Here is a 27,738-nt window from a genome sequence, read left to right as displayed (position 1 = left end):
CGCCTGAATGGTTTTGTATGTCTTTGGCAGGGATTATTGACCTGACCATGCATGCAAACATGTTTACTTCTTAAGACGTGACAACGAATAGGATGTAGGCCGTAGTCAAGAAAAAAAGGCCCACGTTGACGAATGCTCTCATTGCCGCTATAGCTTTGATAACAGTTTGGTCAAGATGTGATCAATCATAAGGGGAATTCCCTATCATTTTCAAGTATCAACACCTGCTATCAATTTAATAGCCGGTAACAATGTACACTAACCCCACCTAAAATTACAATTGCACTAAAACAATCTATATTTGTATTTAGTCAGATTTCCGCCCGAACTAAATAATTGCCTTTTTTTAATAAACATCTTTATTATTTCCAGACTAGTCGATATAGGCACCGATGTAGTGTAAATCCATCGGGCATCGGCCACCCCTCTCTGCTGTCTGGAATGGGCCGGTCCTCATTTGCATAAGTAGTGTGCGGGTCTGCGGGCAGGACCATCGGGGCTGGGGAGAGGAACAGACGCATGAGGGGACTATGCGAGTAGAGAAAGAGAGACAAGTCTGGAGTCTTGATCTGAACTACACGGAGTTATGTACTGTGCTTATCCTGCTTCTGGGGCGAACAACAACTCCTTGATGTATTGCTACAACGTGAAGCCGGTGGGTATTCATATTCATAAATATACAGATATTTAATGTATTATATAACGATAATAACGACAGGACACAGAACTGTGCTGATAGTCTCCGTTTGTTCTAGTCGATTCTCGAGCTGTGCGTGGAATGGAGTATTAACATTATACTTAACACCAGTAGTTTGTCTCAAATATATCTTATCTTTTCTGACAACGGAAATCTAAATGATATTAAAAGGTCAAGATATAGAATTTGCAGAAAAGTTTACAGTTTTATGATGGATGCTCAAATCTTTAGTGTGGTTGTTGCTTTGTTTCAACATTACTCGAAGACTTTCGTGTGACTTTAGCAGACCCTTCGTTAGCAGCATGGAATGTATTTATATTTAAATTAGTATTACATTCCGGGTGTGTGTGTGATTTACTCCGATAGCTTTGGGAAATGTGTTACGAACGTGTCGGTACTTTGCTATTGGAAATTGTACTTAAATTAGTTTATTTGTTTGTTTACACTGGAATTGAGTTTTAGTGTTTTATTAACCGCCCGTTTGGTTGCAAATGCAGACTTTCTGATTTTGCAGTTCAGATCCAGTGAGAATCGTACTTGTTATTAGTCGAGTACACATGTAGTCAAGTATAGCAACAGAAAGCGTCTTGACACGAAGCAGATTGCTGCTATTTATGTGTGATTGAAGCCCGCTAGGCTGGAGCAGACCCTGCTACACCACCAGTCATTATCAAAGGCAGCTTTGATCTATGTGAGACTAACCATATCCAGGCATCTGGGATCATAGAAGCAGAAAATGGGTTGCATGTGGTCAGAGTTATGGCCACGGTGGAACCACATGCAGGACTCGAATAGCAAGTCGATATACCATCTAAGTACACGATGCCGCGGCAAACATTTGCAATGGGAATTGCGGTGTGTCCTTTTTTTTAATATAGATTAATACGTTATAATTTATATTATATTATATAATTTATTTTTAAAACATCATTTTGGAAAAGTAATTTGATTATGTAGCCACTATGAGACATGGACACAAAAGGCACAGTTTTAGATTAGAATTGTCTTTTAGTCGCCGTCTTTATTGGGAGAGAGACGTCCCTTATCATCTGTGAAGCCATGATTGATGGTTCCTAAATCAATGCTGTTCTAAAAGAGGATGCCTTGGCGACGGCCCCTCTCCAGCGGGGGCCAGAGAGGGCGTGCTGGGGCGGGGGTGTGACCATTATTAACGGGTCGCCTGCTACGCTGATGGTAAGGAGGACAATTGGCTTTATCCTTCGCCATATGCTGCCCATGGCGGCTCAGACGGGCCCAGTGTCGGCAGGGGCTCCTCTCTGTTTGGCCTAGCTCACAATCACCATGGGACTTGTGCCAGCCAGGGTCACGGCTGCTTTTGTGTGTGTGTGTGTGTGTGTGTGTGTGTGTGTGTGTGCGCGCGCGTGCGTGTGTGTGTGCACGCTTGTGTGTGTGTGTGCACAAGCATGCTCAAGAGAGTCGTTAATAGCCTGCTTTACAGAACTTGTCTCCGGGTAACTGACACCCCATTGATGTTGCACAGGGAGGTATATTTTCATTTCCTGGGGCACATCAAAGCAGTGGTGGGAGGTGCAGGTGCAGCACAGACCTCTTGGTGAGACTGAGCATGTGTCGGTGTGTTTCGTGGTGCATATGTGCAGCACGCAGTCCTACACTTTACCATAAAAAAAAAAAAAACACATCTGATGTTTTTTTTCAGTTATTTTCCACACTTCAGTTATACTATCCATGTATTTCTGTTGAATCTAACAAGTCAGGATGTTCCTTAGGGGAAATCCGGTCCACTGAAGGAGTTTCCTTTTGCTCTTATTTCTGTCTGAAGTGAAGACGAGAAGAAACACTGGTAGTTCCAGTGAAATAAAAATTCTGTCCCAATCTTCTGAACAGGGCCGAATCTGAACCACGATTAGGGCAGGGATTCTCCCCGGTGAGTGCCTCCTAAATCCGGATGAGGAGGTGCATGGATCTAAGGCTTATGGATTATCACAATAGCTCGGAAGTGTGCATCAGCTTTCTGCTTTGTTTTCATTATGCCACCGCTTCAGCCTTCAGTCGGCAGCGTTGTGGTGTTTGTGTCAATAAGAGAATGCGTTAATGTAGCGTACGATTAGTGCGTATTCGTTTCTGTGCAACATTACATTTGAAACAGTGCCTTCATTTTGGTCTCCCTTCTTTTCTCAGGCTTATGGGCAGGCTCCTAATAATGATGACATCAACCACAACCCGTCCAGCAAGGCCCCCAGTAACGTGTTTGCGAGCACATTCTTTGGTGAGAACACAGCCACTCCCTGCCACGTGACCGTCCCACACCGTTCTCACAGCGTGACACGACCCTCCACCACAATTCATATTTTGCTTTGCTTCGATATTTTGGTCTGAAGCGGACATCCCTGAAGTAGTTTTACTACAAACATGACAAAAGTGAGACGAAATCCAAAGGCCTTTTCTGGAAAATGTTGGTATGGCTTGAGGGAGCTGGTCCCGGGGAACCTCTCTCTCTCTCTCTCTCTCGTCTGGTTTTTAAGGAGATTAAAGAACCACCGGCACTCTGAGCTCACGGGGGGGGGGGGGGGGGGGCTTTTATTGAAAGCCAAATAATGACATAGTTCATGTATAGTGTTTCAAAATGTTAGTGGGGATTTCAAGAGAAACATGCACTAGTGGCTTATGCCCAGCACGGTAATGGAAAAACAGACCAGGGGAGGGAATGTGGGCGGTCACACAGCCTTGACGTCACACAGCCCTCGACCGTCTCCATTGTGTATCCCGTCCAGTAAACACTGTGTTGATAAATCAAATCAAATGTATTTGTAAGGCCCGACAACACACGTTAATGTCCCCATGGGCCGGACACGTCTTCTTTAAACAAGTCAAGAAGAAACATCACAATAAATCAAGAACAAAACAAAAACACCATGAAATCCAAAATAAAATGTAAAATAAATCAATGCAACACTCCCAGACATACCCCACGCCACGCGAAGGTAAGGAAAAACTCACGAAAAACCTAGCAATAGGAAAAAAGCACCACAGGCAATGTGGAGGGGAGAAACCTTAGAAGGGCCGTTCAAGGGGGGATCTCCCTTCTTAGATGTCAGTGATAGTAGTGTTGCTATAAAACAGGCGAAACAGTTGGTAAGTATGTACATATACGTGTAATGAAACACAAATAAGTACATGCAATAGCAACTGGGGTACATAAGAACATTTTGAAAGATTGAAAATAGAGCTGATGAGGGAATTTAAATTGCTGCCAGTGATGAAAATTACTTGAAAATTACTAGAGGCATGGCTCGGCCACTAGATTGCTGCTTTAGAAATCATGAAGATTTCCCTGTGCACGTGTGCTTGCATTGATATGCTCTTTCATCTTTTATTTTTAGAGGGGACGGGCAATTCACCGGACATTTGGAACGTCACAAATGGGCTGAACCAGCAGGGGTACGTGGGGGGGGCCACGTCTCTCCAACCACAGGCAGGAAGCTACATCAACCTGCCATCACACAGTCACCTGGTGAGACCTGGGCCCTCATTTATCAACAATTCTTAGAAAGTGTTCTATCTTTGTCTTTAAGCACATAATTTAGAATGTGTGTACGCACAAAAAAAACGGGATTTATCACACGTGCGTACACAGGTCGTACGCACACCTGTCTTGATAAATATCACTTTGATCCTACGCTGCAGCTCGTGCACGGTTTTACGTATTTGCATACCAGAACCGCCCCGATTATCCATATATGGTAATGAAACACCCCCATGGGATGTGAAATAATGGACTGACCCCGAGCGAACTCTGAGAAACTCCACGAGAGATTGTTCACAGAGGCGCTGTCGAACCAAGAAGACACAACCCGTGTTATGGGATAATAAATAAAATGCTGGCGGACTTGTACATGGTGATGTCAGATATCAACGACTCCCTAAGACCATTGCTGCAATTCTGCCTGGACAGCTCAAAATACTAATAAAGACCGTTCGTTAACCACTGTTTGGCGCGTTGGTGTGTCATTATTATAACCATGCTGGAATATGGATTGGCTACCGGGTATAATATGATGTGTGTAGAGGCATATGATACAATCTATTTTGTTGTCGATATTAGGTAGCCTATATGAATTACATATAATAGCAGCCAGCCCATAGCCTACATTATGCAACAGTAACTTGCGCATATATAATAGCACATGACACAGCCCTGCGAACCCTGCACAATAAACTAACTTGATCATTAATCTAGCTGTTGTATCTTTACGCTTATGAAAACATTAAATAATATGTATAGGCTATAGGCCGTCGCTTTGCATTAATTCTCAAATGGCATTTAATGGCTATCCGACTCCTCGCTATCCTCGCGGACGGACCAGTATACCTTATATCATATCATATTCATATCATAGTTTACTCTATCAGCCCACCCAGCATGTAATACGTTCTTTGTTAGAACTCAACTCGTTATTATTTTGCGCATAGATTGCAGAAATACGGGAACGTTTTGATTTAGGCTTTGACATTGTAAAACTAAATAAGTGAAATTCTGTAAGCAGAATACAAGTCATGATATCACCCACATGTATCCAGAGCATGTATTTTCATTCATTTAAGACACATTTATTGCAAGGGTTTTGTAATACACATACACTCAACAAATAACCTATGTTCTCGTTGCAATGCGTTTTTTATTCTTTCTTATACAGTAGGAAGGGGGAAGAACACTATATCGTGGCCCACGATTTGTGGGTGTTCATATGACTTGTATTCTGCTTACAGCTTCGGGGTTCCACTTATTACGTTTAACAATGGCAAAGCCTTTTAAATATAATCAAAACGTTCCCGTATTTCTGCAATCTATGCGCAAAATAATAACGAGTTGAGTTATACGCGGAGCGCAGTCAGTGCTTATTTCCGTGTTGTAAACATATTCTACCACCGGGCACCAGCTACGCATGCTCCGAGCACAAGTTCAAAATGATAAGTCCCACACTTTGCTTAGAAATGATCGTACGCACGGGTTAAGCACATATCTGTGCGTACGCAACGTTGATAAATCAGGGCCCTGGTGTTTAAGGGCCCTGGGACTTTACAGGATCTCTGACTCTGACCCGCGTAGCCTCACGGTGTCTCTGGTTACCTTTCAGGACTACTCTCCACATCCCATATCGCCCGTTGACGTCAACAGGAGTCTTCCTCCGATGTCCTCGTTCCACCGCAGCCACGCCGCGTGTCACACAGAGAATAACACAGGTGAGATTTAACATTCTCAACCACTTCATTAGAACCTTCACCTCTTCGTCCTTGATACACAATGTTTGAATTTAGTTTAGTTCTGATTGTTCTAAAACTGATGTTTTTGTTGTTGTTAGTCTCGGGCAACCACGGCAACCCACCAGGAGGGTCACAGACAGGCGACGCCCTGGGCAAAGCTCTGGCCTCGGTAAGTATCCTCCACCCCAACCCTTTTTTCAATATTCTTTAAGGCATTTCTGCTTTAGCGGACAGTATACAGTGAGGCGTGAGTTGTTATGAGGGGTTATGACACACGACAAATGTCATGAGTCGGGATGTGACGCAGTGGCATTGTGAATATGTGTGGCATGCGATTTAGTGGACTGAGCAACCGGTACACCCACCCCCCCTCACCACTACCTCAATCCCATTAGACCAGCTCCTCTATTCCAGGACATTTTCCTACAGGCATAAAACCAGGCCCTGGGAACCCAGACAGTAAAATGAAACAGGGAAATAGCGTACATAACGTTACTCTTCTCCAATAGTAACAAGCCAGTGCATATTAACCACGAGACACCCGTGCTGCTGGACCTTTTATTAGCTGCTGACCGGTAAAAAATGACCAGAATTGATGAGTTGAGCTCAGGTTATGAGCCTGCTCCTGAGGCCGTGACAGCAGCTGTAAAACCCTACAGAGAAATGACAAGTTGTGCTTTTAAAATGATCCATGAGCTAGTCTTCTCATTTCTCCAAGCCTCTCACTCTCTCTCTCTCTCTCTCTCTCTCTCTCTCTCACTCTCTGTCTCCTGGTCTGCTACTAGATTTATTCCCCAGATCACACCAGCAGCAGCTTCCCCTCCAGCTCCTCCACACCAGTGAGGTCCCCATCCCCACTGCAAGGCTCTACTGAACCCATAGGTACTGGACTAGTGTATACTGCCACAGGGGATCAGTGCTACTGTTACATGGGATCAATGCTATTAGTGCATACTGCCATAGCATAGGGGATCAGTGAGTGCATACTGTCATAGGGGATCAGTGAGTGCATACTACCATAGGGGATCAGTGAGTGCATACTGTCATAGGGGATCAGTGAGTGCATACTGTCATAGGAGATCAGTGAGTGCATACTGTCATAGGGGATCAGTGAGTGCATACTACCATAACATAGGGGATCAGTGAGTGCATACTACCATAGGGGATCAGTGAGTGCATACTGTCATAGGGGATCAGTGAGTGCATACTGTCATAGGGGATCAGTGAGTGCATACTACCATAGGGGATCAGTGAGTGCATACTGTCATAGGGGATCAGTGAGTGCATACTGTCATAGGGGATCAGTGAGTGCATACTGTCATAGGGGATCAGTGAGTGCATACTGAGTGATGTGAACGACCACATCAAACAAGAGGTGGACGCGGGCAAATACTGCGGCATGGTCATGCTGGACCTACAAAAGGCCTTTGACACTGTCAATCACTCCATTCTGATTGACAAGCTAAAAGCAATTGGTTTTGATAGTCTATCAGTGAGCTGGATGCAATCCTACCTTGAGGGGAGAGAACAGATGGTGGAGGTAAACGGTACCCTATCCCCCCCCCCCCTCACAGTGAGCTGTGGTGTTCCACAAGGAAGCATACTAGGACCGCTACTGTTCCTAATTTATGCAAATGACATGTCGTCAGCTTGTGACTGCAACTTGTTGTTCTTGTTCGCGGACGACTCAGCCCTGCTGGTCTCTGACAAGAACAAGTTACAGGTTGAAAAAACCCTCAGCTCAGAACTCGGCAGAATCTGCACCTGGCTCGCTGATAACAAACTATCATTACACCGGGGTAAAACAGAGTCCATTCTCTTCGGATCAAATAACAAACTCAGCAAGACCGACGGCTTCTCAGTTACAGTGGGTGACAATATTGTCACAAGGAAAGATGAAATTACATACCTAGGTTCCATCCTAGAGGCAAATCTTTCCTGTGACAAAATGGCATCCAATGTAATAAAAAAAAGTCAACCCACGAACTAGATTCTTGTACCGGATCTCCTCTCTGGTAAACAAGAATACCCTGAAGACTCTGGCAGGAGCACCATTCAAGGGTACTACGACTATGCTTGCACCTCATGGTACCAAAGCACCTCACCCCTGCCCACTTTGACTACCTATGATGGCTTAGAGTAGACGACAGAGTACAGCAACTTGCAATGGGCCTGGTCTACAAGATACACTACACGACTAAGGTACCCATGTACATGTCAAAATACTTCCCAACGGTCAGTGAATACCACGACCACAACACCACAAATCATGTTAAACCCAGATTCGGCTCAAACAAGGGACTAAACACGTTTAGCAATTATGCCACATCAATGTGGAACGCCCTACCCAAAGCTGTAAAGGAAGGTGAATCACTACCCACTTTCAAAACCACTCTCAAAGAGCACCTACGGGAGACTGCAATTTGAAACTGGTCCCTGTAAATGTCCTAACCCCTCCAATGTACAGTAAATGTCCTAACCCAATAATACACAAGATCCTCTTCTTGGAACCAAGTAAGGTTTTGTCGATATTCCAATGTACAGTTTTGCTTATACAGTTTCCCCCACCCCACCCGCCTACCCAACCCCCCCCCCCCCCCCCCCCCACCCATCCAACCACCTCCAATGTACAGTCCCCCACCTACCCAACCTCCAATGTACAGTTTCTACGTCAAATGTATATACTCTCTTTTTTAGACTCTTTTTGTATCCCAAACTACTGTATTTGTAAATCTGGTATGTCATAAATGTATAGATGTAGCAGTACTGTCTATCTGTATGTCGTGTATGTCATATATGTTATGATGAATTGAAAATGGGGGACCCTGATGTAAACAAGACGAAAGTCTTTCTCTGGTCTGCATCCCCTTAACAATTGTGTGTATTGAGCTGTACTGTATTGTACTCATTCTGCAATCTGTTAATAAAGTTTTCAATCAATCAAACTGCTGTAGGAGTCAGTAAAATAAAATTGTGGTATTTTTGTGAGCACATTCTCATGGAACACTGATCTCTCTCTCTCACAGGGAATAACATTTGGCCTCGCAATGCTGCTCAGGCCCTAGTCTCACCTAACTATGAGTCCTCTCTCATCTCAATGGTAAGGATGTGTCTCTTCTAAAGTTTAGTTTATACAGTATACAGAGCCTGCAGTAAATGCCATGTGCTCCTGTCACTTAGGTTCAGTCTTGTGCTTTTCACTACAGGGCTGCCCTCTCTTAGTGGTTTATTATTCATTTTCACACTGAATGATATTTCTTCTAAAATGCTAAGCACATTTCTGGCATCACAATATGATTCACAAATATGTCCCCACAAATAAGTCTTTAATAAGTAATAGATTTAAAGAGGCCCTTCTGCATGACTCAAAATAATTTGCAGAAGGACTATAACTTATTAATTAATGAATTGACTGGCAACTAGAATCCAATGAAAACGTCCCCTCTCTTCTTCTGCTTCGAACCGTCTCCGCCCTCCCAGTCTCAGGTGGAGGACAGGCTGGACAGACTGGATGACGTCATCCACGTCCTGAGGAACCACGCCGTGGGTCCCACCGGCCCGCCCGGCGACGCCCACGGCCTGCTGGGTCAGACGCACCACGGCCACGCCGGCACTCTGCCCGTCACCTGTCACCAGTCAACTGCCATGGTGAACACACACTACTGTCAAGCATTTGAGGAATGAGTGGGGCAGCGGTTTGGACAGGGGCTGGGTTCTGCTGTACTGTGTGTGTGTGTGTGTGTTTCTTTCCACATGTGTTATTTCCACATATTCTGCACACGTCACCAAAGGGTTATTGTCCTTGAAGTAGGAAAAGGAGCACAATGGGGGGATCAGTGTGACGAGTTGAGTTACATTTGCTGCGGTCTGGAGCTGACGTGTGGATACTAATTCTACTATAGGGAGAAAGGGAATACCAGGCTCTCTCTCTCTCTTTCTCTATCTCTCTCTCTCTCACACACACACACACACACGCACATCTTTCTCTTTCTGACCAGAGGATTTTGGCACAGCTGGAGTGGAAGTGTAGACAGGAGGATAAGGGTTTTCACTTTAATCCTGGAGGGGGGGGGGTATTCAATTATCCTACCTTTATGTTTCTGAATAATGTGTCACTGGGAATGATGATTCATTCCTGAAATGAATTAGGGGTATATTTAGGGAGTGTATGGTAGTTTTAAGGGGGAGGATTAATTAAATTAATTCTACAAAGGGTAAGAGAGAGAGAGAGGTGTCCTCAGTTATGTTGGAAATGAGAAGGCTGATGTTGGTTTGTGAGTTGTTGTTTGATTGTGTAGATCTAAGACATGTACAGTGTATGTATGTATGTATGAACCGGCTATGTTTTTATTCTGGCTCAACATTAAAGGTGCTATAGATAAAATGTGTATGAAGAGTAATAATTTTATTAATTTTTTAAGAAAAAAGAATAATATAAAAAAGAATACATCCACACAGAGCTTTTAAAAAGGTGTGGAATAAAGGTATTGCCCCCCCCCCCCCCCCAAATATTTATTAATGAATTTATTATAAAAAATTCTTTTGCCGGTCCAAATAACAAATAACATGTTGCAGATATGCATCCCCTCCCTATTTCCCATTTCCCCCACGTGGAATGCACTTTATTGGATAAACATGCTGGGGCTCTAGTGTGACATCTAGTGGCTGAATGTTATCTATAGCACCTTTAACAGTATTCAAAATACCAATGGACTTTTATGAACAAGTAAACACTGCGCCTGCGTTTTGCTTTTTATTTGATGTTATTCTACTATTTTGTGACAGGTTGAAGCTGTCAACATGAACAACAACCTCTTGGCCTTCCAGAGCCGCACACTAAACGGCCACCTATACCCTGCCAGACAGCAGGCTGCACATCAGATCATGCAGGAAGGAGGCAGAGGTTAGTCACTCCTTTCCCATATTACTCTCTTTAGCTGCGAAGCACCTCGTACTCTCGTAGATCACCTCGCTCGCTCGCTAATTAAACAAAATTAAACCCTACTGGTCCTACGAATCTGGTTCAAACGTCACAAAGATTGTCACACGGTATTGTCAGACATGCACAGTCAAAAGTATTCAAAAAATTCTTTAATTTCCACAATATAGTCCACAGTGCATGAAAACATCAGACGGACCATGGCATTGTAAATATTAACTATATTAACCTTGCTTAATCCATGTCCAATATTCATCAAAGAAATTATGACACAATGCGGGAGTCCTTGGAGTCCTTTGGTCCTCAAAAGCTGAAACTTCAGTCGAGTCATTTGAACACATTTGAGTCTATGGAGAACAGGGCAATTTTACACATCCAGATGTCGCCTACAAAGTGATCAGACTTCATGGAAATCCTTCATCATACTGTCTTTCTTCTCCTTCTCCTATTCCTTCATCCTATCCTTCTGTCTCCTTTTTTTTCTTTCTTGCCCTCCATCCTGTCCTTCTCCTCCTTCTCATTATTTTCCTGCATCTCCTCCCCCTTCCTCTTCCTGTTCTCGGTCTATTTTTTCCATGTCTGTTTTATGTGTGGTCAAGGGTCAAATTAGCATATGTGCTCGGTCCCTGTGGCTCTGTTTCTATGTTCTATGTTTCACTTATATTACTATCTATGTTTCACTTATATCACTATCTATGTTTCACTTATATTACTATCTATGTTTCACTTATATCACTATCTATGTTTCACTAATATTACTATCTATGTTTCACTCATATTCATATCTGTCACTTATATTCTTATCTATGTTTCACTTATATTCCTATCTATGTTTAACTTATATTCCTATCTATGTTTCAATTATATTCCTATCTATGTGTCACTTATATTACTATCTGTTTCACTTATAGTACTATCTATGTTTCACATATATTCATATTTGTCACTTATATTCCTATCTATGTTTCACTTATATTCCTATCTATGTTTAATTTATATTCCTATCTATGTTTAAATTATATTCCTATCTATGTGTCACTTATATTCTTACTCGTGCTGTGTGGTGCTGTTGATGACGCACCCCCACCCTTAAAATCAATCTATCGTAGCAGTCCTTTTCAACAATTCTGTTAACATATTTCCAAAATTCATGTCACAGATTTTAATTTGAATTGTATTTATTTGCCCAGCAGGTGGCCTGGGAGTGATGGCAGGTCTGGAGCTGAAACGGGAAGGTGTGGAGAGAGAAGAGATGCTTCATAGTTCTGACAGCATGAGGTCAGACGACGAGGGAGAGAACAAACAAGGAGACAGGTAGATGGAGGAGCTGCTGTCACTTCCTGTTCCACATCCAAGTCAAGAGAACATAATGAACCTAGGTTACGCTTCCTTTGTAGAAAAGGTTTACATAGTACATCCATTAAAGGTGGCATAGGCAATTTCATAGAAATGAGCAAAAGTTGGCCGAGCGGAGATTGCGTTCGTCACCAGCCCCGGAGCTGAGCTGGATTTGCCTGTTCGAATCCAGCTCACAGCTCCGGGGTTGTCACCAGCTTGGCTGGCCGTCTGCACTGATACAATTGGCTGTATCAGAGGGTGGGAGAAGCTGGCGGGGTGGGTCCGGGTCGTTGTAAACAGCGACTCCTACAGTTCGGTCGGGGCGCCTGCTAAGCGCGGATTGGACGTGAGGGGGATAGTGTGGTCCTCCCACACGCTACGCCCTCTCAATGAGAATCCGCGCTGCCAGGTGAAAAGAAGCGGTGATTGGCTGGACGTGTGTCGGAGGAAGCACGTGGTAGCCTCCACTCTCCCAGATGATCTGACTGTGGGGGGTAAGTGCGCAGCGACCAGGAAGGGACTGGGAATTGGCATACGACTAACATTGGGATGGGAGAAAAATCGGAGGAAAATGGAGGGGGAAAAAGACAAAAAAAAAAAAAAAAAAAAAATGAGCAAAAGTGACTTTACCTGTCCAGAAGAAATAGAGCGGCGGGGACCGAGCTGGGACGGTCACATGTGACCAGCTTTCTTTCCTCAGAGCATTTGATTAATTGGTTTCTGTCAGGATATAAATAGAAGTTCACAAAAATGGTTCTAAAATAAATTGCCTACACCACCTTTAAAAATGTTTACAACATTTTTTAATAACATTCCTGAATGAACAATCAACTTTTACGACTTATTACCATTTCCGGTGGATTAATTTCCAAGTTGCTATAATGGACTGTAAAGATTTCTTAAATCTTTCATTCATCGAAGTTGATTACACAGTGGATTTCAAAGTACAAATTCCTAATAAATTTAGGAATGTATTCCATGCTGTCCCATGGTTTTACAGTACATTCTTCTGCACTCAAACTATTCAGTCAGAGGAATTACAAATGCATTCAACTCAGATGTAGGCTCTATTTAGAGTCAACATACAAAGACAGAAACAAGTGACTGTAACAGTACCCAACCTGGCTTTCTGGGGAAATAGGTAAACATTTAATAGGCACTCACAGAGTTTGTCAGTGTTAGTGTTGACACCGTACGTCTTGATGATATCACAGTCCTCTTGCTTCTAGCTTTAGGAGAGTCATTCAGATGTTATTACAGGACTTTAATGTGTTGAGTATTATTTACCTGTCTTTCCTGAGTGGAGCAGAGGGATGGGGTACAGACAGGGTAGTACGGGGAATGTTTTTTTTTTTTTACCATTCATATTGAATGGGACAAGTGCAGAGTAGAGAGATCTAAGTGGATCTATATGGAAAATGTTTTGGGGAAAAAAAGAAAAACATTAGTATTAGTATTAGTAGTACTAGGGACTTTTATTAAAAATTTATTTATTATTATCTCATTCAATGGATTTTTTTTTTTTAGAATGCGCTCACCTCACTTGACTTGACACTGGGTGCTGTAACCTCTATACATAAAAAATAGGGAAACAAGTCCAGGCACGCACTCCAGGTTTTTCTAATTCATTGGCAGCCTGAAATCATGACGTTTCTTCAGAAATGGCTTTTTTTACTATATCATTCATAAATGTGTCATAAAATGTGCTATTTAAAATTATAAACATATACATCAATGATCTCTCGAGGCACAGTAGCCCTGTCTCAATCCAACATTAAGACACCTGTTCTGTAACACTGACCAGCAGAGGGCGTATGGATACACAACTTGATTTCCCATGGAACCCCTCCGTGTTACATTAGGCCTTAGTTACGTACCTTGAATATAGTTAATCGGAAACATACTTCTGAAAAGAATGACGTACGTTAGCCTTTAGGCCATACTTCTTTCCCTCATCCCCTGTTCCCCTCTCTCCCGCAGCGTCCACGAGGAGGACGAGAACCTCAGTCCGGAACAGAAGGCTGAGCGCGAGCGCGGGAGGAGGATGGCGAACAACTCCCGCGAGCGCCTGCGAGTGCGGGACATCAACGAGGCCTTCAAGGAGCTGGGCCACATGTGCCAGCTGCACCTGAAGAACGAGAAGCCGCAGACCAAGCTGCTGGTGCTGCACCAGGCCGTGTCCGTCATCATGAGCCTGGAGCAGCAGGTCAGAGGTCAGTCCAGCGCGGTCGTCAACTGCTTTTGGTTTGTGTAGTTAGTGGTTCATTACAAACTACGTCGTCTCCCCTAAAGATTCAGCGTTTTCCCGATTCCGCGCCTCACTGACTGCACCCTGTCCTCTCCTTAACCCTTTCACTACCACACTACAGAAGGTTAACCCTTTCACTACCACACTACAGACGGTTAACCGTCTGTAGTGTGGTTGTGAAAGGGTTAACCCTTTGTCGTGTGGAAGTGAAAGGGTTAACCTTCTGTATTGTCACAGTGAAAGGGTTAACCCTTTGGTAGTGTGGTAGTGAAAGGGTTAAGATGGCATTCCCAAGTGAGGATATGCCTGCCCTGGCCGCCTCTATATTAAAGGCGGCCCAAGAGCCCTTCCGCATACGCCTGATTGGCCCCGGTAACGCACCCAATGCGCATTTTCTTTTTCCCCCACAGGCGGAAATGGAATACATATTTATCCAAACGAGGACCCGATTTGTTATGTCATTTTGGGCGTTTAGTTACGAATACATATTTATCCAAACGAGGACCCGATTTGTTATGTTATTTCACACGCGGAAATGGAATACATATTTATCCAAACGAATACATATTTATCCAAACGAGGACCCGATTTGTTATGTGCTTTCGGGCGTTTACGTTAACACAGCCCAGCTGTCAACTGTACTTAACAGCTGTCAACTGTACGCTGTAACGCAATGTGCTTTCGGGCATTCATAACGTTATTTCACGCGACTGTACATTGTAACGTTAGTTAACACAGCCGTTAACACAGCACAGCTGTCAACTGTACGCCGTAACGTTATGTGCTTTCGGGCATTCATAACGTTATTTCGCGCGACTGTACATTGTAACGTTAGTTAACACAGCCCAACACATATGTAATATTAATAGGTTTTGCTATGCATAGAATAACAGAACAGATTGACAGGTGGTGACAAAACACTGCGCATTTATTTAAAAAACATACATACCCTAAGCTATGCATAGAATAACAGAACAGATTGACAGCAGTGTTTTAGAGGTTATTTTGGTTATAAGATGTGACATACTGTAGTTGTTTATATGCGGGTGTCTTTGTGTCAACATGTCTGGGATTAATCGTGTTGATGTTCTGCGAGGTGAACCAAGCCTCAACGCGAACCAAGCACCAAGCGCGCGTTGATGTTCTGCGAGGTGAACCAACGCGAACCAAGCACCAAGCGTCCCAAAACGACCTCATGCGCATGCGCGGCGAGCACCTGGCTGAAGCATCTGTTTGGCAAAAGAAAATGCGCATTGCGTGCGTTACCGGGGCCAATCGCGGGAATGCGGAAGGGCTCTTGGGCCGCCTTTAATATAGAGGCGCCCTGGCCACTAAATCAAATTGAGTGTGAACTATTAGGAATGTCTGACCACTAAGTGTGTCTGACTCTTAACCACAAAACTGGCACAGACTATAACGCATGACGTATATCATGCCAGTTAGGGTACAGACCCTCATCTGCATCTTGTGTCTACTGTTTATTTTTTCATATTTTTATGTTAAAATTTGATTGTGTTGCCTATATTTATGTATTTCTTCTATTACCCTGCCCATATCTGTACCTCCCCTCCCCCCTCCCCTGTGCTGCTATGATGCCCGGATTTTGCCAAGGGATCAATAAAGGAATATCTTATCTTATCTTATCTTGAACCCCACAGAGAGGAACCTTAACCCAAAGGCAGCCTGTCTGAGGAGGAGGGAGGAAGAGAAGGCTGCGGCCATGACAGACCCTCAGTCCATGCACATAACGTTCCACCCCAGCCTGACAGACACAGGCAATCCCATGGGCCATCTCTGAGCAATGTCTGCATCAAGTACGTCATCATTTAATTTAATCTATTCATTACACCAAGCTCTAGATTAGATTAGATTCAAATGTATTGTCATTATACAGCACAAGTACAGTACAACGAAAATAAAAAAATCTAGCCCTAACTAACCTTACTGTCATGCACTTGTCCTAATAAACTAACGTATACGCTGTAGCACGGATAAAAGCGTCAGCTAAATGAATAAATGTAAATGTAAAGACACTATGGTACTGGCCAGCGGTATAACTAGGTATAACTACTGTATAACATACAGATGTGGATATATATATATATTTATATATACAGTATATACAGCATTATTGTATCATTAATGTATTATACATACTCTTATGGTGGCTCTATGTCCCTTACTTTGCCATTATAACTGATATCAATGTCTCTGATGTTCACTAGATGCTGTATGGAGAGCATCCTGAGACCAAACATGGACAGTCAGTCAACTCTTGAGGATGTCCAGTTCCCTGCGACACCAGACCGGCGCCGAGACGACCAGCTCCCTGTTTGCAAAGTGGGATGCGGTTGAACAATCAATCTTCTCAACCTTCTGAATGGACTTTAACCTGTGCCTAAACTTACCTGTAACTGACAAATGCAATGTAATCTGCAGATGTTTTGTACATATTTTCTATGTATTGGTTCTCGATCTGTTTGAATATAACTGAAAGGATAAAAAAAAAAAAAAAAAAATAGTGGTGTGCAGTGGAGTGGGTGGGTTTAGCAGATCACCATTTACCATGTCCACTCCTGATTCCAACCAAGCTCAGAGAGGACTGACATTCCCACATTTGTGTGTGTGTGTGTGTGTGTGTGTGTGTGTGTGTGTGTGTGTGTGTGTGTGTGTGTGTGTGTGTGTGTGTGTATGTATGTATGTTTGTGTGTATGTTTGTCCATCGACTGGTGCAGTGAGTGTGTGAGAGGCAGGTGTACCTAGTTGAGTGTGTGCGTGTGTGTGCGCGAGTATTGCAGGAGTTTTACCATTCTGTGAATGAACAGATCTCCAGGAAAGGTCTTTAATGAGTGGGGCATCATATACGTTATGACGGTATATTTTACATTATTTTTGTTTGTTACAACTTTGTGTTGTGTTGTTGAGAAACGAGAAGATTACATTTACGAACACACTGACAGGTGGTGTTGTTCCATCTGACGTGATTGCTGTTCTTCAGGTGTGGTCTGCTCTCTAATGGGTCATTGCATGTTTGAGTTTTTATTCTATTTTATTTTATAGAACGTTCCATCTTTTTCTAAGTTGTGTAAGTTATATTTTATACAAATTAATTTTAAATCGTACCTAATAGATTTTTGTCACTGTTATTTTACACAAGAGGACATTTTGCCCAATTTGACTATACATTTTGAGATGTTTCAAGCCCCGAGGAATACAGTATTATAGAGTGCATTGATGTCTAACTTTACTTAAAAACTCTGCTGAACAAATAATCTGAAATGCTCCCATCACTACCATGTGTACAGTTTTAAGTAACCTAGTCATGTGGCAAAGACATTAACCGTAGCAATAAATGTTTTTGTTTTTTTTCCAATGGCGTTGTGTTTATTTCTCTACATTTCTTATTCATTTTATGCAAATGACATGTCGTCAGCTTGTGACTGCAACTTGTTCCTGTTTGCGGACGACTCAGCCCTGCTGGTCTCTGACAAGAACAAGTTGCAGGTTGAAAAAACCCTCAGCTCGGAACTAGGCAAAATCTGCATATGGCTCGCTGATAACAAACTATCATTACACATGGGCAAAACAGAGTCCATTCTCTTCGGTTCAAATAACAAACTCAGCAAGACCGACGGCTTCTCAGTCACAGTGGGTGACAATATTGTCACAAGGAAAGATGAAATTACCTACCTGGGTTCCATCCTAGAGGCAAATCATTCCTGTGACAAAATGGCATCCAATGTAATAAAAAAAAGTCAACCAACGAACTCGATTCTTGTACCGGATCTCCTCTCTGGTAAACAAGAATACCCTGAACACTCTGGCAGGAGCACTCATTCAAGGGTACTACGACTATGCTTGCACCTCATGGTACCAAAGCACCTCAAAGGCGCTAAAAACAATATTACAAACATCACAAAACAAACTGGTCAGACTACTACTTGACCTTACCCCCAGAACCCACCTCACCCCTGCCCACTTAGACAACCTAGGATGGCTTAGAGTAGACGACAGATTACAGCAACTTGCAATGGGCCTGGTCTACAAGATACACTATAGGACTAAGGTACCCATGTACATGTCAAAATACTTCCCAAAGGTCAGTGAATACCACAACCACTACACCAGAGGAAGCTCAACAAATCATGTTAAACCCAGATTCGGCTCAAACAAGGGACTAAACACGTTTAGCAATTATGCCACATCAATGTGAATCCCTACCCACATTCAAAACCGCTAAGCTCTTAAAGAGCACCTACGGGAGGCTGCAATTAGAAACTGGCCACCGTAAATGCCCAAACCCCCCACCACCTCCTAATAGACAGTCTCCTCCCCACTGCATGTATATCTCTCCCCGCCGTATGTATATTTCTCTCCCACCCCCTCCTAATGTACAGTCCCCTCCCCATCATATATACTCTGTCAGGATCTATGGGTAACAGTACTGTATATTTGAATACCGTTTATGTCACAAATGTATCAGTACTTTTATACCTGTATGTCCCTATGCCATAAATGTCATGTTGTGTATGTCATAAATGTCGATATGAATTGAAAATGGGGGACCCTGATGTAAACAAGACAAACGTCTTTCTCTGGTCTGCATCCCCTTACCAACAATTGTGTGTATTGAGCCGTACTGTAATTGTACCCATTCTGCAATCTGTTAAATAAAGTTTTCATTCATTCATTCCACCGACGAGAACGAGCAGTATTGGCTGCAGATAAATAGCTTATAAGTGACATGGTTGCGAGATGAAACAAAACAAACCTCTGAATGATGACAGTTGGAGGAACCATCTGGCTCCGGATGGTGTTTTCCATGCTGGGTGGGAACTTCTGGGCCGTTTCTTTCAGGAGTTGTAGTCGCTCGCCTCAAACCGGGGTGCGTTACTTGTCAAGAAGACTTCATTCATACAACAAGCGCATCTCTCCGCAGTGTATAACTGGTAAGTTTGCGACTTATAATAATGTTTTAGTTTTTTTACTTGTTTGTTTAGTGTTTATCAGCCCGTATATTCGTATTTAATGATCGAAGGACGAAGCGAACTGAAGTTGCATATAATAAGGAAGACCGGGGATGAGGTCCGTTAACCATTTTAAGCTATTAAATGTCAAATTTGTAGGGGCGCGCACACAGGGAACTAACTCTAACATTTCTGTCTGCGGTTTTCCTAACACACGCCTTGTAAACTGGTATGATTTAAAATGTATTTAGATTATTGTCTGAGCCTGTTTAATGGAAACGTTCGAATATGAAACCGAATAGTTTTTTAGGCAAAATAAAGTCGTTTAACTTCTCCAACTTTAGGATAGTCCTAATATCCAATGAGTCGTTAAAAAGAAGGAAACATTTTGACCAGGCAATAAGTTAATAACCATATTCTATTCAGTAGGCTGTTATCATGTTTGAAGCAACCGTTACGGATTGTGCCTTTAAAGGGAAATGCCACCCATTTTAGGAATTCACATTATTCCTGTGACTCAAAGCAGTTGAGATAATATTTGTGAACAAGCATCACTATATCATAAAGCCAGAAATCGGAGAGAGAACCCTCAAATTTGTGATGTAATCTGGATGTAAAATGTATGCTTCTCCAATATACAGTGACTGCATATAGTGACGGCACTCACCTTATGGAATTATACAATTTTAGGTTCTCAGTCTCAAATTAGGTTTATATTACAACAGGTGTGAACCAGAATTTGTACTTGCTTAGGTATAAGAGCTAACAAGAACAGTGTGTGCAAGGCCCACAAACTGAGTATTGTCTTGGAGAAGCCCTGACATCATAAATTAGATTTTCTCTCCGATTCCAAGCTCCAGGAGAGAGAGAGAGAGAGATGTATGATCAAATATGAACTGAACTGAACCCACAGGGCACAGGAATAACGCATGTGAATTAATAAAAAATTGATAGCCTTCTTAAGCAGATATTGTCTACTGCACAATACAACATGTGTTTGTTTCTAGTCGTTCAGCCTGACCGTAACAGATTTGTTGATAATACACTTTCATCAAGTGTTGTCCCGTCAAGTGGATGACGACATTGTGTAGTGAGTGACGACCACAGTCAGGAGTCGTCATTCAGTTGGCTCAGCCTTGGCTGTACAATAGTACACTGTCATCAGCACACAGACAGAACTGTTTTCACTACACAGTGACAATATCAGTGTATAGTCTCCCTTTATACTGACTTTATAGCTGGTTGGTGAGTGCATGCTTTATGAGAGCCTCTTGGGTTGTCATTACCATTAATCCCACATTAGTCCAGGCCTGCTCAAATGTTTTGTAAACAGAGACACCTGAAAGTCCCTGAAACGGCGAGCAGAATGCTATTTGATTCTGCATATTCACGTGTTTCCTCTAAAAACAGGAAGCTAGAGGGACTTGTTGGGGATATTGATGTGCGTTTACACAGTAGCCAATAACATTGAATGTGCGTTACGGTCAACCCGTTAGCTAGCAAGCTACACAATGTTAGTAACTTTAGCAACATATGTTATATACAATGTTAGTTGTGTGCTGTAAATGTCGTTCTAAAGCATTTCATTGAACACAACATTTGTAAATGCCCCTGTGTGCTGGATCACTCATGAACATTTAAAAAAAATCCATTTCTAGGAAATGACAAACTCTAAAATACCATTAAACTATCTATTTTGATTTCACAGGGCCTTTAACCAACCTGATGCCATTGAAACTAACGCTTACGTTTTCATGTGACCTGCCCATGTGTGAGCGTCACAGGTCACACCTCTGAAACTATGCTTGTTTCCTCACAGTTGATAAGAGCGACCAGAGGAAGACCACTGGGGATCGGAATGTTGTCTATCTACTAAAAGTTTCCAGTTGCAAGCTTTTATGACAGTGTACAGGATATTCTCTCTCTGTTCTCCCTTCACAGTCGTGAAACTGTCCACTTAGAGGAGATATTCCGCTAATCGCCTGGGAGTCTGAATGGAGCCGCACAGGACGAGTGGCTCTCTGGACTCGAGGCTACAGAGGGGCTACGTGCAGCAGCAGCAGCACAGCCCCAGAGCGAGTCCAGACTCCAGTGCGTTCGGAGTCAGGGTACAAATCCAAGGAATTAAAGGTCATCCTTATGTGATCCTGAACAATGGTGGCCAACAGAGCCACAGGGACGTCTCTGTCGTCACCCACCAGTCGGACTACGGTCTGGCTCCGGGCAGGAGGGGGTCTCCGCTGGCCGACCTCTCTGTGGAAAAAAGACTGGCTAATAGACGGAGCCAGTATGGAGACTCTCCGCCTGAGACCGGGGAGTCACAGAGAACCGCGGCGGCCTCCTCCGCGTTCCATTATCAAAAACACCCGGAGCTACTTCGACCTTATGACCCCGACAACAACGACCTCAACCAAATCATTCCACTGCAAACGGCCCCCGTTGCCCGACTGGGGCAATTACACGCCGGTCTTCAACCTGAAAAAACCCAGGCTGCCCAAGTGTCCAAAGCCAGGATCCCCCTCCCAGCCGAGGGCCCCGAGCTAGACCCGAGTGCCCAGATCCAGGCCCCCGGTCCAGCCGTCCCGGCCAGGTCCCCGAACTCAGTGGACAGAGACCCCATGTTCTCCGTAGGGAAGCTGATCGACCGCTTTAACATCACCCAGCGGAAGGGCAGGTGTGGTCCGAGGAACAGGTTGGATCCAGAGGAGCGTAGAAGGTCACGCAGCGCGGACAGCAGCCAGACATCAGACTCCTCCTCTCCCTCCTCCTCTCCCTCTTCCCCCTCCTCCTCCCCCTCCTCCTCTCTGAAGGCCGTCAGAGGTGAGACCCCGGGAGGGACCTGTGCAGCAGACCCCCTCAGGGCCAGGTTCTCCAGCAGAGAGCCCACCCTCAGGGCCACGTTCTCCAGCAGAGAGCCCACCTTGGCTGGCCGGAGAGAGGAGAGCAAGTCCACCTCGCAGCTCTACAGAGGACAGCGGGGACAGGAGGCCGCCTCGCCCCCAGCAGCCATGGTGCTCCACAGAGTGGAGAAAACATCAAGCAGCAGCGCTGACCTGTCTGATGAGAGAGATACACAGGTAAAGGGTTATACTGTTCAACACTGGGATGTTTTATAAGAGGTTGTATTTTACTTGCTATATATTCCTTAATCAGGTCACTCCTGATCTTCTGAAAGGACAGCAAGAGCTACCGGCAGAGTCCAATGAGGACACGGCGAAACAGATGCTCTTCACGCTCCTCAAAGATGGGTGAGCGCTCTAGAGTCACTAGATTCACATTTACATTTATTCATTTAGCCAAGCTTTTATCGAAAGCGACTTACATTGTGAACAACAAGTCAGCAGGAGGGATACAACTCTGACAGCTAAGGGTCAGTGGCATTGTTCATCAAATAGTGTTGAACTTGAGTATTACACACTGTGTGCATAGTTGTATAGACATAATTAGCTTGAGGTAGTAGTATAATGATAGTAACATAGTACATAGTGGTACAGTAAGGTACATAATAGTAAAAGACAGTACCTTTTTTTGATGACTATGAAGTGAACTATAAAACTACTGAAATCCAACCAAACTTGATTTAGTATTTTGCACTTTCACACAAAGTTTGACAAATGTAGCAGGGTGGATTATCCCTGCTTTATGGCAGTGGTTGTACACGGCCACCTGGTAGCGGGATGCAGCAGAGCTGAGTCTAGCTGGACCCCCGACTGTAGGCCAGGAATGTCGAAATGGAGGTCGAGCAGCAGGAGCGGATGGGGCCTAGGATTCACTGACCTAGGGATGGTACTCTGGTCCTTCTTGTCTTCCAGGGCGATCAGCAGTAGCTCCCCACACACCCCCACTTCCCCCAATATTTCCTGAGCCCTCCCACACCTGATGGCAGTAAGATGAATAATGTTTTTGCTCCCCAAAGCAGTACCCTTCCTTAATGACCTGTAGAGACCTTTAACAATAAACTATAGACAGTGGTGGGGAAAGGGTTAAATAATAATGAGCATTACCCGGGCAGAAAAGGGTTAAGACACAGACTCAGTAACAGACACACACAGTGCTCCCATTCAGTGGTTGTTTAGTGATGGCGATTCAAGTTACACTTAATTACAGTCTGATTCAAGTTACAATTACGCCCTGGCCACCTAGTGCTCTTGCTCTGTAACACAGACTAAAGTGCTTCCCACACTGGGCTAGACACAGTAACAAGACCTTCCCTTTATGGGTTTATATATACTGTTCCACTACTCCATAGGTGGGGAGAGAGGGGAGGAAGAGGGAAGGGATAGTTCAAGTTCAAGTTTCTTTATTAGTTGACATGCAAAGATACAGAATACCTTCACATGGAATGCTTTTTCTGTTATGCTCCTATGAGGATCATAGGACGCTTGGATCATACACATACAGCTCATTACAGTAATATTCCACAATTATTACATTTTAGTAATAATGGTACAGAGCCTTGAGACAAACATATGCATATTCACCACCGCAAACAGACTGGCAGCCGTCATAGGCAGCGCCAATTACGGAAGGAGGGGGGAGTGGGTTGGGGTTGTTACAGCGCTGTAGGGGGGGGGGGGAGTGGGACGGGGGGGGAAGGTGGGGGGGAGTGCACAAGCCAAGTCCTGGGTGGGGGAGGTCTCTGGGATAAAGGAGTTACTGAATGGGAATTTTATAAAGGAACACACATATTATTACACTCAAAAGAAATTAACAGTAGGCCCACATTTAGCAAATAAAGTCCTATCTAAAGCCGGCTTGAAATGTTTGGGGCGCCCCTATACACTGCTCTCCAGTGCCCGTTTAAAGCACCGTTTATCTTCACTCTTACAGAGCCTGCTCCCCACAGTAGACGGTCTACCGAACACGTTTCAACACTCAGAGCACCTCTGATACTTATCCAAGATGAGGGGCCCAATTTTAGCACCACTAGTCCGGATGCTAAGATGGCAGACGGAGATCCCGCGATAACAGCTAGCGGGGCGGAGTAGACGCTGGGGCATGTGATGCTGGGCAACGGCGTGGAGAGGCTGGAGAAGCGTGCAGTGTAGTGGCGTCCTCTGCTGGGCTGCTGAGGTGGGCCGGTGCGCGTGCTAAACTGTGGTGCTCGCCTAAACACAGCTAAACTGTGGGTCGTGTTGAACCCTCCTACTATGACGCCTATAAACAGCTAACGCAAGGTGGCTAAGGTCTACCACCTGCTCTTCGACGATGCTCGCCTGTTGATTCCTTCACAGTGTCTCTGGCACCTGAACCAAACGCTAAGCTACCGCAGATATTTCTAGGATAACCCGTTGTGTAACTGAGCTTATCCGGCGCATTAATCAAACACTCAACTACCGCATGTATTTCTGGAATAACCCGTTTTGTAGCTGAGTCTGTTCCTCGCATGCTCGCTCGCTGGTGCTCCTGTTATCGACGTCCTTCCTCCTCTGTGTAGAACGACGAAGAGGAGGTTCCTCTCGGTTGCACTTGGCATTGAACTCGTTCTTCTTCTCCTGATGTCCTTCCTGCCCAGCGACCACCACCGCCCCCTGCCGGCACCTGTAGTCCTGTCCCGCTATGAAACGCCAATGTTTTGAAGAAGGAGAATCAAAGAGCAGCAAGTTAATAGTCAATGTCAGGGAGGGGTGATCAAAGAGAACCGCACGTTAATTGTCCATGTCCGAGTAGGTATGATCAAGAGCGGTCAACTGGTTACAACGTCCATGTGAGCACAGGGAATGCAAAAGATTAACGTTAGCCACCCTGAATAATAGCCAAACATATTCAGGTGGCTACACAAAGTTGGATAAACTTTTTACCTTTTGATGATTAACGTGTATGTATTTTAGGTGTACATGTGAGATATCATTTTGAGAACTGAAAATTGTAATGACAATGTTAACAATTGTTATAGAATTCTGAGAAAACATTCCCCAAAAATGATGTACAACTGAAATGGTTAAGATATGCGGTCATGCAGTGTAGTCGGATAAAGAGCTTCTGGACAGCTGTGTGTGCTCAAACAACGCGCACGCACACACACACACACACACACACACACACACACACCACACACCACACACCACACACCACACACACACACACACACACACCAGTCAGGAATGCAGAGTATGAGCCAATTTCCACATCAGCTGTACTGAAAGATGAAAGTGAAAGAAATATTATGGCTTTCATCTTCACCTCCACATTGAGTAAAGAGTGCAATACTTTAAATATTCATCAGCACTATAGAAGCATTCGAAATACTGCCCTGAGACACAATATTTTCGTTTGCTTGTATTTATCATGGGCAGGTTGACCGAGCACTCCCACAGCTAAATAAACAATTATTATACATTTGTTCATTGAAAATGTTCTGAAATTCTGATCAACCAAACATACACACCCGCAACACTCCAGTCCCCCATGCCCCACCCCCCCACTGCCCCAGCTCAACGCGCCCCCCCCCCCCCCCCCCCCCCCCCCCCCAACATCCTCCACCCACCACCCCCGAATCCCAGGACCCCCCCATCCCCAAACATGAAAAGAGAAAACAACACAGAGCATGAAACCCCCCACAAATGAACAAACAACACCACAGTACAAACAAACAAAGCAACAATCAATAAGTAGACATCACTCCTCTGCTGGTAACAGGGTCTGTGTATGTGGGTGATAAAGGGCTATAGGTTCCAGTTTTAACTCTAAACCTTCTTCTTGGTCCTACGACCATCATATCTTGGTCATAATCAGACACACATATAATTAATACCATAAGCACAGACAGGTGGCTCTTTTATGATGATCACACTTTGTTAATAATTTTGTGTGTCTCTGAATCGGTTGTTTTCATCCATTTCAGGACAAGCGATAATGATTCCACCACACAGAAGAAAGTCAGCCTGGTGTTGGACAGCATGAACAAGCTGAAGTGGAAGACGTTTGAGAATGTGGAGGAGGAGGACAAGGTGAGGTTCTGGGAGGAGACGGTTGTTGGCTGGCCTTGTTGACCACAGTGAAGTCTATCAAGATGTCTTTGAACCGAAGCTTGTGGTCAATGTTGTTGGACTTCTTGTCCCACTGCAGAACTACGCTGTGGAGGTGCAGGCGCTGCAGGAGAAAGGGGCGGCGCTGGAGGAAGACGTGGCCGGGCTGCAGAAACAGCTGCAGGTGGAGACTAAGGTAGAGTTCAGTCCAGATACTAAAACAAACGGTTGACTTTCCTCTGGACTGGCGACTAAGAAAGTAGTCTATTAAATATACACACTGTATCTGTGAATCGCTCTCTCACACACTATTGTGCTTCTGAACATTTATGAAAACGTGAATGAATGAATTTAAAAACAAACCAATGGACAGCAATACCTTCCATTTGTCTTCTCTCTGTTTTCTTTTATTAGTGTGGTGCTCCTTTAGTCGTCAGAGACTGTGACATTGATTAAGAGCGCGAAGTCTGACTTGTTATATGAAATTATATTATATTATATATTATATATAATATTTTTATTCTTTGCTCTTACATTCTTCTCTGTTGTCTCAGAATGTGATTCTTCTAGCCAAGGCCTGTGAGAAGGCCAGAGCAGAGAGGAAGAACCTTCAGGAGGAGCTGGTCAAAAGCCAGGAGCAGCTCTCTAAACTCAGAGACAGACTCGCTGATGTGGAGGCAGAGCTTCAGTCCACCAAACAGGAGTAAGGATCTGACCTTCCAATGCGCCTAACTGTGTGTGAATATAGAAAATACACACTTAAGTATGAAAGAACACACAAAGACAGAGGTGTTTTCCATGTGGATCTATTGTGAGTGTGACATGTGTTGTAGGACTCTTAAGGTCCTGTGGGGCGACAGTGGCTCAGGAGATAGAGCAGTTGTCTGGTAATCGGAAGGTTCCTGGTTCGATTCCCGCTCCTCCTGGGCAGCGTGTCGAAGTGTCCTTGAGCAAGACACTTAACCCCTAATTGCTCCTGATGAGCAGGTCAGCACCTTGCATGGTTGCCTCTGCCGTCAGTGTGTGAATGTGTGAGTGAATGGGTGAATGTGAGGAACAAAATTGTAAAGCGCTTTAGATAAAAGCTCTATATAAAAGCTCCATAAAAATGCAATTTATGTCTACCAAGCGGAAGAAAACAGTTGTGCTCTGTGGTTTGTCAGGCTGGCCCAGGTGAAGGCAGAGAGAGACAGGTTTAAGACAGAGATGAAGGACCTTCAGCAGCAGCTCTCCGAGATGCATGACGAGCTGGACCAAGTCAAACAGATAGAGGTAGAAAACACAGAGAAAGAGGTCCTGCTGAAGGTAAGAGAAGTGGAACTTTCTGGACAAAATAT

The 27,738-nt window shown here is 44.1% G+C and overlaps 2 protein-coding genes across 5 annotated transcripts in view; both read left to right on the top strand.

The window, feature by feature from the left end:
- Positions 1-514: 514 nt before the first annotated feature.
- Positions 515-17,839, top strand: LOC311244859 (transcription factor 12-like). Of its 2 annotated transcripts, none has more exons than XM_084334546.1 (13): positions 515-655; positions 2,858-2,945; positions 4,060-4,190; positions 5,815-5,920; positions 6,040-6,110; positions 6,727-6,823; positions 8,968-9,041; positions 9,422-9,589; positions 10,727-10,844; positions 12,074-12,194; positions 14,199-14,431; positions 16,125-16,280; positions 16,692-17,839. In XM_084334546.1, the coding sequence occupies exons 1-12, from the start codon at positions 587-589 to the stop codon at positions 16,262-16,264; spliced, it is 1,416 nt and encodes a 471-aa protein (XP_084190672.1). In that variant the 5' UTR covers positions 515-586; the 3' UTR covers positions 16,265-16,280; positions 16,692-17,839. The 2 variants fall into 2 exon arrangements, with proteins under 2 accessions (XP_084190672.1, XP_084190671.1); XM_084334545.1 differs by having other exon boundaries at positions 12,071-12,194.
- A 1,466-nt stretch (positions 17,840-19,305) lies between these two features.
- Positions 19,306-27,738, top strand: part of LOC311245476 (cingulin-like protein 1) — a 42,853-nt gene continuing 34,420 nt past the window's right edge. For 2 of the 3 annotated variants that reach the window (XM_084335324.1, XM_084335322.1), the window contains exons 1-7: positions 19,310-19,415; positions 21,253-22,510; positions 22,587-22,681; positions 26,278-26,383; positions 26,502-26,597; positions 26,956-27,104; positions 27,565-27,706. In XM_084335324.1, the coding sequence (XP_084191450.1) occupies positions 21,428-22,510; positions 22,587-22,681; positions 26,278-26,383; positions 26,502-26,597; positions 26,956-27,104; positions 27,565-27,706 (1,671 nt within the window). In that variant the 5' untranslated portion in view covers positions 19,310-19,415; positions 21,253-21,427. Of the gene's footprint in view, positions 19,416-21,252; positions 22,511-22,586; positions 22,682-26,277; positions 26,384-26,501; positions 26,598-26,955; positions 27,105-27,564; positions 27,707-27,738 lie in introns of all 3 variants that reach the window. The other variant, XM_084335323.1, reaches the window with a different exon arrangement.

Source organism: Notolepis coatsorum, assembly GCF_963971535.1.
Source record: "Notolepis coatsorum genome assembly, chromosome: 18".
NCBI classification, from domain to species: Eukaryota; Metazoa; Chordata; class Actinopteri; order Aulopiformes; family Paralepididae; genus Notolepis; species Notolepis coatsorum.
The sequence above is the reverse complement of the archived record's forward strand: the minus strand, read 5'-3'. Positions and strand labels throughout refer to the sequence as shown.